The 14,194-nt window shown below is 39.3% G+C and overlaps 1 protein-coding gene across 6 annotated transcripts in view; it reads left to right on the top strand.

Moving 5' to 3' along the window:
* UPP2 (uridine phosphorylase 2) overlaps positions 1 to 13,481 on the top strand; it is a 30,219-nt gene extending 16,738 nt beyond the window's left edge. For 4 of the 6 annotated variants that reach the window (XM_072982851.2, XM_072982832.2, XM_072982858.2 and 1 more), the window contains 5 exons: positions 2,574 to 2,688; positions 3,187 to 3,279; positions 5,364 to 5,573; positions 8,749 to 8,895; positions 10,953 to 13,481. In XM_072982851.2, the coding sequence (XP_072838952.1) occupies positions 2,574 to 2,688; positions 3,187 to 3,279; positions 5,364 to 5,573; positions 8,749 to 8,895; positions 10,953 to 11,107 (720 nt within the window). In that variant the 3' untranslated portion in view covers positions 11,108 to 13,481. Of the gene's footprint in view, positions 1 to 2,573; positions 2,689 to 3,186; positions 3,280 to 5,363; positions 5,574 to 6,561; positions 8,530 to 8,748; positions 8,896 to 10,952 lie in introns of those variants that run through there. The other 2 variants (XM_020801164.3, XM_078376334.1) reach the window with 2 other exon arrangements.
* The last annotated feature ends 713 nt before the right edge of the window (positions 13,482 to 14,194 follow it).

The raw sequence follows: 14,194 nt of genomic DNA, 5'->3' as shown, positions 1-14,194 counted from the left end.
CCGCTTTCAGCACACTCGTGCTCAGAGGTGGGATTCAGCAGGTTCTCACCTATTCTATAGAACCGCTTCCTAAATGTACTATTGGTTCTTAGAACCGTTTGTTGGCCTGAGATGAATGAAGGAGGAGGGGCCAGGTGACCAGCAACGAGTGAGGGGGAGGGGCACAATTAACTGCCTCCCTTCCCACTCCACACTGAGCCGTCTGAGGTGGGATATGGGTGAGAGAGATAAAGCCCTGGAAAGAGCAGAGGTGTCACTGGGGGAAAAGGGGGGAGGATGAGTCATTGATGTCACTGGAGGAAAGCCCATGGCCTCGAGGCAGAGGGTGTGTGTGATTGACAAGGCATGAGGGCAGGACACAGAGGGAAAAAGTTTTGGGGTGAGACCGCTTCAATCAAACAAACAACCGTCCTCATTTTACTATGTTTTTTTCAAGTTAAAGGTACCACATAAGACTGTTGCTCTGCCTAGAAACAGTTTTTTTAAGAATCCCAGAGAATATCCAATGCATGAACCAGTGACAGTCTCACTGATCCACGCAAGCAAGGTATGCAATAGAAAAGTCACTCACACCACAAAGATATGAAACCTCCAAGCCTCATTTAGGGTAACAAAGAACTCTTCCTCCTGCCCCAAAACTGACAATTTCAGGAGACAAATGGCACACAGAGATGGCCCACTCTGTTAGAAGGAGGAAGACAGCTATCAGTATTTTAACACTAGTAAGACTTACTATTCTTGAAGGCCATATATCCAGGGCCAAGAAAGGAAAACACATAAACACATCAATAGATAAGGGGAATTGAAACTCTTCTCTCCAGACATTCAGACGCATCTTGACCACAGGTCAACATGGGGGGGGGGGGGCGGAGGGACTCCGAGGGGGAGGGACCATCATGAGAAGGCAGCATTCTCCAGAAAAGACATACATGAGAGCATACTAATCAAGCATTTGTTGACATTGGCTGTTGTGGGTTTTTTGGGCTCTTTGGCAGTGTTCTGGACCGATTGAGGTGGTGGGGTTGAGGTGGAGTGGCAACAGATTGAAAAGAGACCATACCTTCCAAGCCAGAAGGAAGCGGGGGGGGGGAGAAGAACTCCTCAACAGGTGTGCAAAGGCAGCCTCCAGGTAACAACAAGCAGGGCTATCAGTCATTTCAAGAGCAGGAAAGGGGATGGAAGCAATTTTTACTGGTGAGCTATAGGGTGAAATAGGAGGTAAAGGGAAGGAGAGATGTGTCAGTTCTCTGTCAAACCTGGTCATAGGCACCCACTGTGAGGTGTGTGTTTGTGTGTGTGTGTTTGGCACATGCCCATGGTGAGGTTAACAGCAGCAGCATGCCCAAACAGATACACTTATCCAGATATCTTAATCATGTGAGAAGTAGTTGTGATGATAGGCAGTAGGGAGACCACTGTAGAAGAAACTCTCATCGATCCCACTGTCCTGGGCATTTATTTATTTGTTTGTTTGTTTGTTTGTTTATTTATTTATTTATTTATTTATTTATTTATTTATTTATTTATTTATTTATTTATTTATTTATTTATTTATTTATTTGCCATTCGGGCATAGAACCTGTTGTTAATTTATTTGAATCCCACCACTGCTCGTGCTCATGAGGTGTGTGTAGTGCTTGTGCAGTAGGAGGCCAACTGTGTATCTGGCAGAAACAGTTCAGACAAACACAAGAGAAAAGGTAGACAGAGATCAAGTAAAGAGAATGTTTGAGATGGTCATGTGCTGCCACGGCCCCACATTTGGAGCCACCATGCTAGAACCCCCAACAGGATCTCCAGGTTTCAGAATTCCTGTAGAGCTCCACCCAAGAGCATAGCTGCAAGACCTGAGGTAATGGTCAGGATTAATGACAGTACTACACCAAAAGATAGTGTAATGGGCACTGGGTGGGCAGGCAAGAGTCGCAATTGGCATAGGTGGGCAGGCAGATAAGTAAGAAAGTTGAGATACACTGCTGAGATACGCTGAACGAGGAAATACTGGCATGAGAGAAGTGAATACTGTATGTTGTCCATTGACTTCACATCATCCTTCTCCCTCAAGTGTCCAGTTTGATTCAGAAGCTCGAATTTGTCTGAAGCAGTTGTGGAGCCCTTACATAAACAGATGAAAATACCCCAGGAACATTTAACCAAACATAATCTCATTTCAGTTCCATCAATACCAGTGTGAGAACTGTAACATTTCAGTGCTTAACTTTGCTGGTTGTTGTCTAAATTTATTTTAGCCCTGTGTAACATAATACTGTGTAGGAACCATTTCTGTTTATCTAAATGCCTCACTAATGGAAGCTGTTGTGCAAATATATCTGGTTATCTTTATCTACTGCATTAACAAGATACCTTGAGTTCAGTGGAAGCAAGCCAAGTTGAATTAATTCCCTTGGCTTGGATGAGACCATCCTCCATACATCCACTGATGGAGGCTCATATTATGTACCAGTATTTTAATGCAGATGTACTTTTTTTAAAAAGGCCATTTCTAGACTTACTGTTTCAATTTTGGTAAGAAGGTATAGTATTATCCTTGTTTTTTTCTCTTTCCCTAACAGCATGGGATGGGTGTTCCCTCCATTTCTATCATGCTTCATGAACTAATCAAACTGCTACACCATGCAAAATGCTGTGATGTTACCATTATACGCATCGGTACTTCAGGGGGATTAGGTGAGCAAAGAGCTTTGCTACTGCCAGGCACTGGGGATGTGAATGAAACAGATCTCAGGAACAGGTCATGTCTTTATGAGATTTTCGTAACTTTAAAATAAACATCAAATCCACCAATAGCAACCTGCTAGGGCATATAAAAGACTACAAATATGTATTTGCTAATATAGTGTCAGCCTGAAAGCAGGCTTGATGCTCTTTAAAGTAACATGGATTACTCCTGCCAACCTAGCATTCCTGCAACCTAGCAGTTTGAAAGCATGTAAATGCGAGTAGATAAATAGGTACCACCATGGTGGGAAGGTAACGGCGTTCCGTGTCTAGTCACGCTGGCCACGTGACCATGGAAACTGTCTTCGGATAAACGCTGGCTCTATGGCTTGGAGACGGGGATGAGCACCGCCCCCTAGAGTCGGACACGACTGGACTATATGTCAAGGGGAACCTTTACCTTTACCTAACATGAATTACCTTTCCCCCATACTCTCTGAAATACAGATATGATATTTCTTCAGCCCCCACCATGGAAAAGTTCCAATATAAACATGACAACACACTCGCAGTTGGAATCAAATTCTGTGCTGAACATGGGTGAGCAGCTAATTTAGTCCAGATACAGTGTGTATGTGGGGATACCTGCAGGATAGCTCAGTGGTTTAGGCTGGGAGTTCAATTCCTCACTGTGCCTTCTTGACAGGGGCAGGACTTAATCATCCATAGAATCCTTTACAGCTTAGTTCTAAGATTATTATTATCATTATGAATGGAGGCTTTTCATCCGCAGAATGTATGATCTGAATGGGAACCAGAATTACCCAGAAATTAAAAAGTTGACAGCTTACTTTCAAATTCATGGGCCAAAATACCTTATAGACTTAGTAGCTGTTCTATAATGCATACCAGAGCTTTATGAATAGTTGAAAAACTATGGATTATTATTCTACAATGGCATCAATCCTGTAACAGTTCCATTATGTATGATTTATTTTATCTCACTGAATAAAATAGCAGCTTTGTGTGCATTTCAGTAGCTTGTACAGGTATACATTAGCCCTGCAGCAAAATCAGTGTACACCAATAACACTATAGTCATATACACACTTACTGGGAACTAAGTAACATTGAAGCCAGTGGGACCTCCTTCCAAGTAAATATGTATAGGATTGCACCCAAAGACTCATTTTGACAACAGTATAATATTATAAACCACTGTTCTTTCTCATGCAGTCTAAATTCATAATACTTACTGTCAATAGTTTGCAGTCACTTTGTTTATTAATCATTGGTTTTAGTTCCTTTTGATAATATATAGGCAAATGTTAAAGTAGTCAGGGACCAAGTATGAATTTTTGTGGGGGGATAGGTTTGATAGAGATGTCTAAAATTGTTGCCCCACATACGTATTATGATTAATACATCTTCTGAAATTGTATGAGCCATACAATTTCACAAGACAAGAAATAAAGGTTTCCATTTTAATTTTAAAATTACATTTTCTACACTTCTAAAATCACATCATGGCTCACAGTGGCCCGTTTCTACCGCACTTGTTTATCATAGCATCCAGTCTGAAGAATACTCCTTAAAAAACTGCTAATTATTTTGTAGGGTTTTTTTTTTTTGTTAATCCAAAGAAAAGTATCTCATCAATAATTAGATTTCCGCCTTTAAAATTCTGATGTATTAACAATTAAGGAAGCCCATTCATTTCAAAGCTTTGCTTCCATTTAATGTTTTTCGTTGTATGTTGTACAACGTAGGAGTTGTACTTCCTGACAAAGCATGCCACACAAGACCTATTTAGTCATTAGCACATTGGATATATTTTTACCATAGGTAGAGAAGAGAGCACTAGCCTTGCCCATTCTCTTTTATAAATAGTTCCCTGCCATTTCAGGGGCTTATAAAGTGAAAGTAGCTCTACACTTTTATACTTTGCTATGGTTTTTCCACAGAACTATCCCGTTTCTTGACATTACATGGCCCAAACCTGAGACTAGGGGTGGGCCCTTGTGATGTTACAGGGTGGGGCACACAAGGAATCAGAGAGGGACCAGAATCGCTTCAGACTGTGGAAGTAGCTATGAAGTGCTCCAATCCCTAACCTCTGTTGAATTGCATGATGTACTCATGAGCTTAAACCCACCTGCATCTCACAAATCCCTAGACTTCATTCCTGGATTTCTGATATCTTGTACAAGCACAAGGCACATACAGACTGCTTCCTAATAAGTGGCGGATGAAGATGGTTACTCCATCCGCCACTTATTAAAAGTTACTTCATTCATAAAAAAAGGTCCTCGGATGCAAATACAGATTATACAAGCTGGAGGGGTACTTGAATCTAAGTTTTGCTTCTTACCCAAGCATGTGAATAATAACACTCATGTCTAGGTTGCTGTGAACAGACCTTCAAAACCAGGAAGTGCAGTAAATGCTGAACACTTCAACAGCCAGGAATTAAAAACCAAATTTCAGTATTATGAAAATTCAGTCATCAGAATATATTGTGCGGCCTTCATGACATACTGTATATCCATGTGTGATAAGCCCTAGTGTAAACTTAATAGTGTAGTCTTTTCAAACATTTGAGGCCTTCTGATTGCACATTTAATGTCTAAATGTGATTTTATATTATGTTCATGTAGTACTTAACATACCTCTCCTGTTTTCAGGGATTGAACCTGGCTCTGTTGTGATAACAGATATTGCAGTGAATTCATTTTTCAAACCTCAGTTTGAGCAGGTGATACTGGACAATGTGGTAATACGCAGCACTGAACTTGACCAAGACCTGGCTGATGAACTGCTAGAATGTAGCAGACATATTAAGAATTTTCCAACACTTGTTGGCCATACAATGTGCACCTATGATTTTTATGAGGGTGAGTGGGATTGTGTTTATAACCTATTACTTTATCTGAACAAGGAACAGAAGAGCCATGTGGGATAGAGCCAAAAGCCTGTATCATCCATTATTCAGGACACACGAAGCAGGAGATGGATGGATGGATGGATGGATGGATGGATGGATGGATGGATGGATGGATGGATGGATGGATGGATGGATGGATGGATGGATGGATGGATGGATGGATGGATGGACGGACCATGCCTTTAGTGGAAACACTACTCTGGATGGTTTACAAATTAAAACTCAGAACTTCACACAACCCCAGTTAAAGACCTCTCTAGTTCTGCAACATGCCAAAACAAAACAAAATAAAATGAACCCTGGCTGCCATTCTCAAACAATAAGGAGTTTAAAGTACTTTATTTGGTTTCTTCTACAGTCAGTATCCAATGTCCCCTCTAAGCTGTGCAGGTGTGTGGCCGTGCAAGAAATGCACCAGTGCCACACACCCACAACTGGTGTTGCTACCCATTTGGTTCTGATCGCAGCTGGAACCCAACCAGCACTGGCAGAAAATTAGAGAGAACATTGTCAGCCTCCTGTTGTTGGTCTGTATGTTGTGTGGTTGGTCACTTTTATTCTTATTCTTTTTCCTTCGTTTGAAGACCTTTTGAAACGAAAAATGAATTCATGTACAAATGTGTATATATCAGCATATCCTATTCATTATACATTAATTTTTCAATGCAACTCTGTACATGACCATTCAGATTTAAGTAATACTGAATTTACTCCCAGGTAAGAGGAGTAAAACTGCAGCCACTGATTGGGGATAATCTCCACTGAACATACATGGACTAAGGCACCTTGGGTCCTTTTTAAGGAGAAAGAGTAAACATATTTTAAGTAAATAAATTACATCCAAGTAAAACAAAGTTTATGGCAATGCTTAGGAATGCTTTTTAAAGGAAGGACCAGAATAATGAATCTCACTTCCCATGTCTTTCTTTGGGACACAGGAAAAGCTAAGATTCCCATAATGCTGAAAGAAAGAAAGAAAGAAAGAAAGAAAGAAAGAAAGAAAGAAAGAAAGAAAGAAAGAAAGAAAGAAAGAAAGAAAGAAAGAAAGAAAGAAAGAAAGAAAGAAAGAAAGAAAGAAAAACCACAATAAATCCCATTCTTCAAAAACCAGTACAGATTAATTGACATTTTGGAAGAAACAAGCATATAATATTAAACAGTTAAAATCAAATGGTCCCTTGTCAATAATCATACCATGTTAACAGCTGCAGTACATTCCAGTTGCCTTCCCTGGTAGGATTACAGCTTTCCAAAATTACCTTACTGAAGAAAAATGTCAGGAAGTGTGGCATTATTATAAATAACCATTAGTACCTCTGCACTACCCGGGAACCTTTTATTTGGAAGTAATTGAGTGCTATTTGCAAAGTGGATGCAGTGGAATAAATGGAGAATTAATAATCTGCGGACTATTTATAACCCTTTGGATCTGTTTGCAAGCATGGCCATCTGTGTTTTCGCTCAAGGCCACATTTTATCTAAGCCATTTCAGAGGATTAATGTGCAGAAATTAAAATGCAATGAAATAGTTTGCCCAGGTTAATATTTGCTGCAGGTGTATATTTGCTGTGTTCAAAAGCTGGCCGGATAACTCAGTGACTTAGGCATCTAGCTGTGGAGTAAGAGGTAAGGAGTTCAATTTCCCATGGCACCTTCTGCAAGGAGAGCCATCCTGCGTGGCCTTGGCCAAGCTGCAAAGCCCAGGGCACCCTCAGAAGAAGGGAATGCCAGGCCACTTCTGAATATTCTTTGCTTAGAAAACTCTGAAAAGATTCGCCATTCCTCAGAATTGACTTGATGGCACACAATTATTATTCAGAAATACAGACTGTACACAAAACAAGCGCAGCTTCTTAAATTTCTCATTAATACCTCATTCCTAGATGTGTCTGAATTTAAGAGGGATTACTCCCAGGTAGATGGATATAGGGTTGTTTATTTAGATTTCAGCTACTGGCTAAAACATTAATTAAAGGTATTGCTTTACAATTTGCTTTAATTCCATGAGAATGCTTGATCCTGTGACACTAATTAAAAAGGTGATTTGCCACAAAGTTTAATACATGTTAAATTGTATTTACATGCAAACCTGTGTATATAATTTTTATGTTGAGTTGACAGTTAAACTTTACATTTTAAATCCAGAGGTTCGTTTCTTTCTCAGGCCCATATCTTGGTGCTCTGTTCTCTTGAATGCAGGAGGGATATAGAAGCAGGTGAAGCTGGGGGAATATATTTATTGATTACTATATCCTGTCTTCCTCCTCAAGAGGACCTAAGGGGGCTTACAATATCAAAACAAATAATATTATAAAGTAAAAAAACCCCACATAAATTATTATCATATTGAAATCTGATGTAGAGGCGGGTGAGATTTGGTGATAGAATGCAAGATATCAATTTGAACATCTTCTGCCTGGTCCACCTCCATAAGACAAGGCCATGGTAGATCAGGCCTCATGGCCAGTTGGTCAGGCTGGTTGGGAGGGAGCTGAGGATTTTACTTTTGCATTAATAAAGAGAACATGCAGTATATTCAGATTTAAAATGTCAGTTTTTCAGATTAATATCTTGCATTATATACCAAGCCCTGCTGAGGCAGCAGGGCTTGGCCGACCAACTCTCTGGCTCAGACTGAAGGGCAAGGAACATCTTGACGGGCCCTTATGGGTTCTCCTTCATAGAGGAAATACCTGCAGCCGAGGTTCTCCATCAGCCACTGTGTCTTTTATCATAACAACATTATTGTTTCATTCTTGGCTTGTGCTATTTGCCTTTACACAGAGCAATAAAGAGCACAGTATCCTAAATTTATTGATCCTCCCCCTCAGTAATACAGCATTTTAGATCCCCCATTTTTATATGCCTCTTTGTAGTTTACTTTGTGCTGTTTTTGTCATGATGTTTTTTAAAAAGGGCGGATAAAATTATTGATATTTCAAATAGCGTGTTGTTAAAAATAAAAAGAGAGAGAGCTTTTCATGACAGCAGTATGCTGGCAAATTAACAGTGGGCTTCCTGGAGAAAACATTATTTGGCGACAGAATGAGCCCTGCCAACATTCTTTTCGAGAATGGAGCATATAAAATACAGAATACTGATATTTTCTTTTCTTTCCTTCAAAGGTCAGGGACGATTAGATGGAGCTTTGTGCTCCTTTTCCAATGAAAAAAAGCTAGAGTACTTAAAACGAGCCCACAATGCTGGAGTTAGAAACATAGAAATGGAGTCTACTGTGTTTGCCGCTATGTGCAGGCTGTGTGGCCTTAAAGGTAAGTCAGAGGGCGTATTTATCCTCCTTCATACCTGCTTTCTTTTGCTAAAACTGCCTCCCGGGAAGCCACCCTGTGCTCTGTTTGAAGCACAAACTTTAGCTAGGTTATCATGTTAGCAGCTTTTATTACTTTTCAGTAGCAGTGCATGTGTAGGGTTGCCAGACGTCCGGCAAAAGGAGGATATGTCCTCCTTTTTAGGCTAATGTCCTCCTTCCAGCAGGCAAAGATAAAAACCTTTAAAGTGTCTGGCTTTCTTCCTCCTCCTCCTCTTCATCTTACCTGAGGAAAAACAGATCACACCGTAGTTTTTTTTTAAACTGGTGGAAGTCCTGAGATCACAGGGTGCCTGTTCATTCGTCAGCTGATACCAGTTGTTCAGGTCAAGTGACTCTCTTTCACACACCAAGCAAGAAGAATAGAGTGCAAGTCTGTCCTTCATGATACCTAAAATTCCTCCAGGCTGTCAACTGAATGCCGGAATTCTTGAGAGATTCCCGTGGGCATTTTCCCTGTATCTCTTTGCCCCCCGTTGGCATTCTTATCCCCCCCCTTCTGCCCCGACCCCACACTCCTGATTCTGGGGCATGTGCAGAGTGCATTTCCAGGTCCAGGAGCCAGGAGCATGTGCAGAGTTATCCCCCATTCTTTTAGAGAGTTCAGGCTTAATTTGAACTAGAATTCACTTTTTATCTTTCTGGCAATCACTTATTCATTAAGCTCTCTTCTCACACTACATTTCAACGAATGGTCTCGGTTTTTTTTAATCATCTTTTTTTTTTTACTATCTGGCTTTCACATCCATGTATAGTAACTGAGAATTCTAGAGTGTGGATGATCTTGATCTCAGTCTTCAGTGACGTATCATTATTTTTAAGGATTTTTCCCTAGTTTCTTCATGGTGCCTTTCCAATTCCCAGTCTTCTTCCATTTCTTGGTTTAAGTCTCAAAATAAAAATATGTAACAATGTATTTTAATGTTTGTTTTAGCTTCTTGGTTATTGTATTGCTTCAAAGTTTTTCTTTAGCTATGGTGACCATCATAATCTTTGAACTGAAGAGCTGGATGGGACTCCATAGATCATCAGTTTCAATGATATAAATTTGTGAAATTAATGAACAACAATTTTATATAGTGCCATTACTTTCCAAATACCTTCAGTCCAACTGTCATTATATTTTAAGTACATTTGGAACATTTAATTATTTCACCCGTTGTATTAAAAGATTAAAAAGCTTTTAATTAGCTTACATGGTAGCCCCAATTTATTGAGCAGAAAATATGTATTATATTTTTGTTCATACAAGTACTTTTTAAAAAAAACTGGAAATGGGAAGTAACACTTTAGATGAGGAATTCCACTTTTTATCCAACTATCGAAGAAATTCTTCTTCTAAAATTATGCTTGTTTCTGTCTCATGTGTGTGCAATATCTAAACAAAAATTGTATTTTCCCCTTTAGTACTACTATTATTTTACTAATATGGAAAATTCTGTAGCTGTTTAGATCAACTAAAATTAATTGTTGTTATTTAGTCGTTAAGTCATGTCCAGCTCTTTGTGACGCCATGGACAGAACACACCAGGCCCTCCTGTCTTCCACTGCCTCCTGGAGTTGGGTCAAATTCATGTTGGTTGCTTCAGTGACACTGTCCAACCATCTCGTCCTCTGTTGTCCCCTTCTCCTCTAGCCCATACACATTAATTAATTAAATTAATACAACTAGTCAAATAAGATTTCCTTAAATCGGTCCTTATTTTAGGATGTGTGTCTGTTGTTTCTTCTCACGTTGCAAACATAAGACAGTCCCCTTTTACTCATGGCTTTATGGTAGCACCTTGCTTTCCTCATCAGTTCCTAATTTATGAGATCTATATTTAGGTAATTAATATTTCTAATCCACCAGATCTTAAAAGCTTCTGGCAGGTAACAACAGAGAGTAGAAAAATAGGAATGTATCAAATCTACTGTTTACACTCTCTCATGATAATTATTTACACCTATATAATTATAAAAACAAACCTGATCTTTTTTCTATGTTCCTCTGATTTCTAGCTGCAGTGGTCTGTGTGACTCTCCTTGATAGACTCGAAGGGGACCAAATCACAGCATCTCATGAAGTTCTTGCTGAATATCAACAGCGACCACAACAACTAATTGCAATGCTTATCAAAAAACGCCTTGGGCTATGGTATCCCAGAGAAATGTAAGAGAACTCAGTCATCTGGTTGCAGAGCACATACACCTGTTGTGTAATATGTACATATATATGTTCACATGCAAACACGTGCATCATAAGTGCTATTTGAGTGGGCCTCACTGTCCAGACATGAGTATAGCACCACACATTATAGTACCGTATTTTTTGCTCCATAAGACGCACCTCTCCATAAGACGCACCAAATTTTTAGGCGAAGAAAACAGGAAAAAATAATCTGGGAATTTTGTTCCATAAGACGCATACACTTTTTCCCCAATGTTTTTTTGGAAAAAAAGTGTGTCTTATGGTGCGAAAAATACGGTATTTCATACCTACATCAAATACTACTTTTTTGTTCTCTTTTGTCTGAAGAAAGAGAGCAGAGAATAAAATGGTCTTAGTACAGATTTCTAATCAATAGTTGTATCAACATCTTAATTTTCCATCAGTTCCACTACCTCAACATGCCGGATTTGGTTGTCATTGTAAGATTAAATTAAACAGAGAAATGTGTGAAGGTACTAATGGAAGAGAAAGGAATGAAGGCAGTCTCCAGGTATGCAGAAAATAAGTTACTTATACTTTATAAAGCCCAGGATGTATCAGATAGTCCATTGTCAGGTCTGTCCTAGCATGAGGCAAATTGGGACTACCCCTTGAGGCGGCAGATTTTGTGTGTCATGAAAGGATCAGTTACTGTATTTGGTTTTCTTGTTACAGTATTTTTACTGCCAATGACAGAGGTGTGCTTGTGGGATATTCTGCCTTGAGTGCCAGAATAACTAACTGGCTTTAGATATTATCCATCTTAATTTAGGTGGATTAAGGTGTCACTATTTGCTGATCTACCTCAGCTAGCCAAAACGTCTTGGGCTGCCCTGGTTCCTTAGTGGCACTCCTGAGCAACAATTTGTTTTAGCTGGCACCTACATTCTGTTGCAACTGCTTTCCCACCAATTTTCCAAAACCAAATTGTGGCAGTATGTAAATGCCAGCTTCGTAATGCCTTGTTCAGAAGTGTCCCTGAGGAAGAGCATCTTTTTGAAATACATTGGGTAATAAATATATCTCATTTCTTAGACTTCTGGCTTTCTCTCCTTTTCCAACACAGAAAAAAAAACCCAGCCAATCCCTCCATGCCACATCTCACCATTTGTATAATGCATGTTTATTCCTGAGTATATCAAAGAGTGTGGCAAATTTCTTCAAGGCTTCATTTATTTAAGTCTCTGTCCATTCAGCTTCTGTACATGGAACGGAGAGCAAACCATCCCTGTCTGTCCTCAAGCAGTGCATTTTCTTCAAACAACTCTTCATTTTTCCCCTCTTCCAAGCTGCTGAAACCTATTGAGTAACATATTCTGTCTACTACTGGCAATACGCCAACCCAGAGATAGCTAACCAGCTTTGTTTCATATCACAGTATCATCACTATATAACTTATACATTGCTAGAGCTCCATCATGTAGTGAGGTCACATCCACACCAATGATGGTAGCCACTGAAAAGTATACTTTCGGCACTAATGGGCACATGTCTGCCCAAAAGGAAGTCCCTCTGAATTCACGGGTGCTTACTCTCAGCTAAATGAAAACAGCATTGCAACCTCAGTGTTGTTAAGGCTGTTTGTAACAGCTAACTGAACTAACTTTTGTACCTCAGGGATTACTTCACTGTTGACTCAAAAGTGATCTTGCCATTCTACTGTATTATTGTTTGTTCAGCACACCTGTGAAGAAAGACTCAAAATGTTGTTTTAGAACACAGTGGGGTAACATTTCTTTGTAGACATCTGTCAGGAATTGATCCAACAGCTTGAAAATATTTACACAGAGGATGTCAATGTATGGCAACTCCATAGCCATACAGAAAATGTTCCCTGTTGACTGTGCTGTGATGTTAGCTGAAGATGGAACACCATGACACTGATTTCCTATGTCTTTTAAGAAATGCCTGGTGATAAGCTCTAGAATGACAGTAGAACTGGAAGAAGGGAAAAAAGGATGACTGTTTTAGAAATATAAGCAGAAAAACAACTCTGACAAATACTGTCTGAATATCATCTTGTTAATCAGAACTCAGGTATAAAAGTCATAATTTATTCTGAAAAAAATGTATAGTATGAGTCTGTAACAAAGTTACATTACAGTACTCTGTACAACTGGAATTGAAAATTGTGCTGCATTGTAATATGTTTCAATTATTTATATAGCTTAATATATGACATTACCTGTGTTTGATGTTTCTGCAAAAGTCGTTAACAGATACTTTCAGAATCACTCTGAGAAGAAAACAGGGCAAGTGTTCATAAAAAGCAAAAGATTGTTGCATTGTGATTGTGTATCTTTTTAAATTAATAAAATCTGTTATGTATTATGTTTAAAGAGTGAGGTCAGGAAGGAAGTAATTGTATGTGTCTGTATGAATTATATGCTGGAGGTTGGGAAGAAAGTATAGTACACATGCACGCATGCATACATTAATTATGTGCTGGTGGTTTATTGTTCTACTACTTAAACAACAATTTGTGCTCTTTCAAGAAATGTTGGGTTATAATCTATGTGACCTGTTGGTTCTTCTCTTGGTTTGTAGACTCGAACGAAGATGGATTATGACAAGTCTTGGCTTCTTTCATGCATTCTAGGGCCAATTGTCAATGTGAAAATTGCTGAGGATGGTACTGTATACAATTAAGCAGATGTACCACACAGAACCAAGCTAGTGTCCCTACACCAAAAATTGGGGAAGGGTGGGCACCAATTCTGCCGTGGTCAAAAGTTGCCTATGATGTTAGGGACTTTGCTAACAAATCTGTTTATCTTTGCGAGACTTCTACTCCCTCGTGCAGCCTTGGAATTTGTATTGCAGGGTTCAGAAGCCCCTTGGAAGAGAGAGTGATGCATGTACATAATACAGTGGGAGGAGGAGACAGAAGAAGAAAGGCACACCTGTTTGACACTGAATTTCAGTGAAAATCCTATAGCTCTTGATATCCTTTAACAGCTAAATTTCTTGGGTCATCAAATATCCATTTCCAGAAATATAAAATAAAATAAAATACTATCCAGACTGCACAGATATTTGGTAAACAATAAAA

Source organism: Pogona vitticeps, chromosome 1 (assembly GCF_051106095.1).
Source record: "Pogona vitticeps strain Pit_001003342236 chromosome 1, PviZW2.1, whole genome shotgun sequence".
Classification (NCBI taxonomy): domain Eukaryota; kingdom Metazoa; phylum Chordata; class Lepidosauria; order Squamata; family Agamidae; genus Pogona; species Pogona vitticeps.
This window is presented reverse-complemented; position numbering and strand designations above follow the sequence as displayed.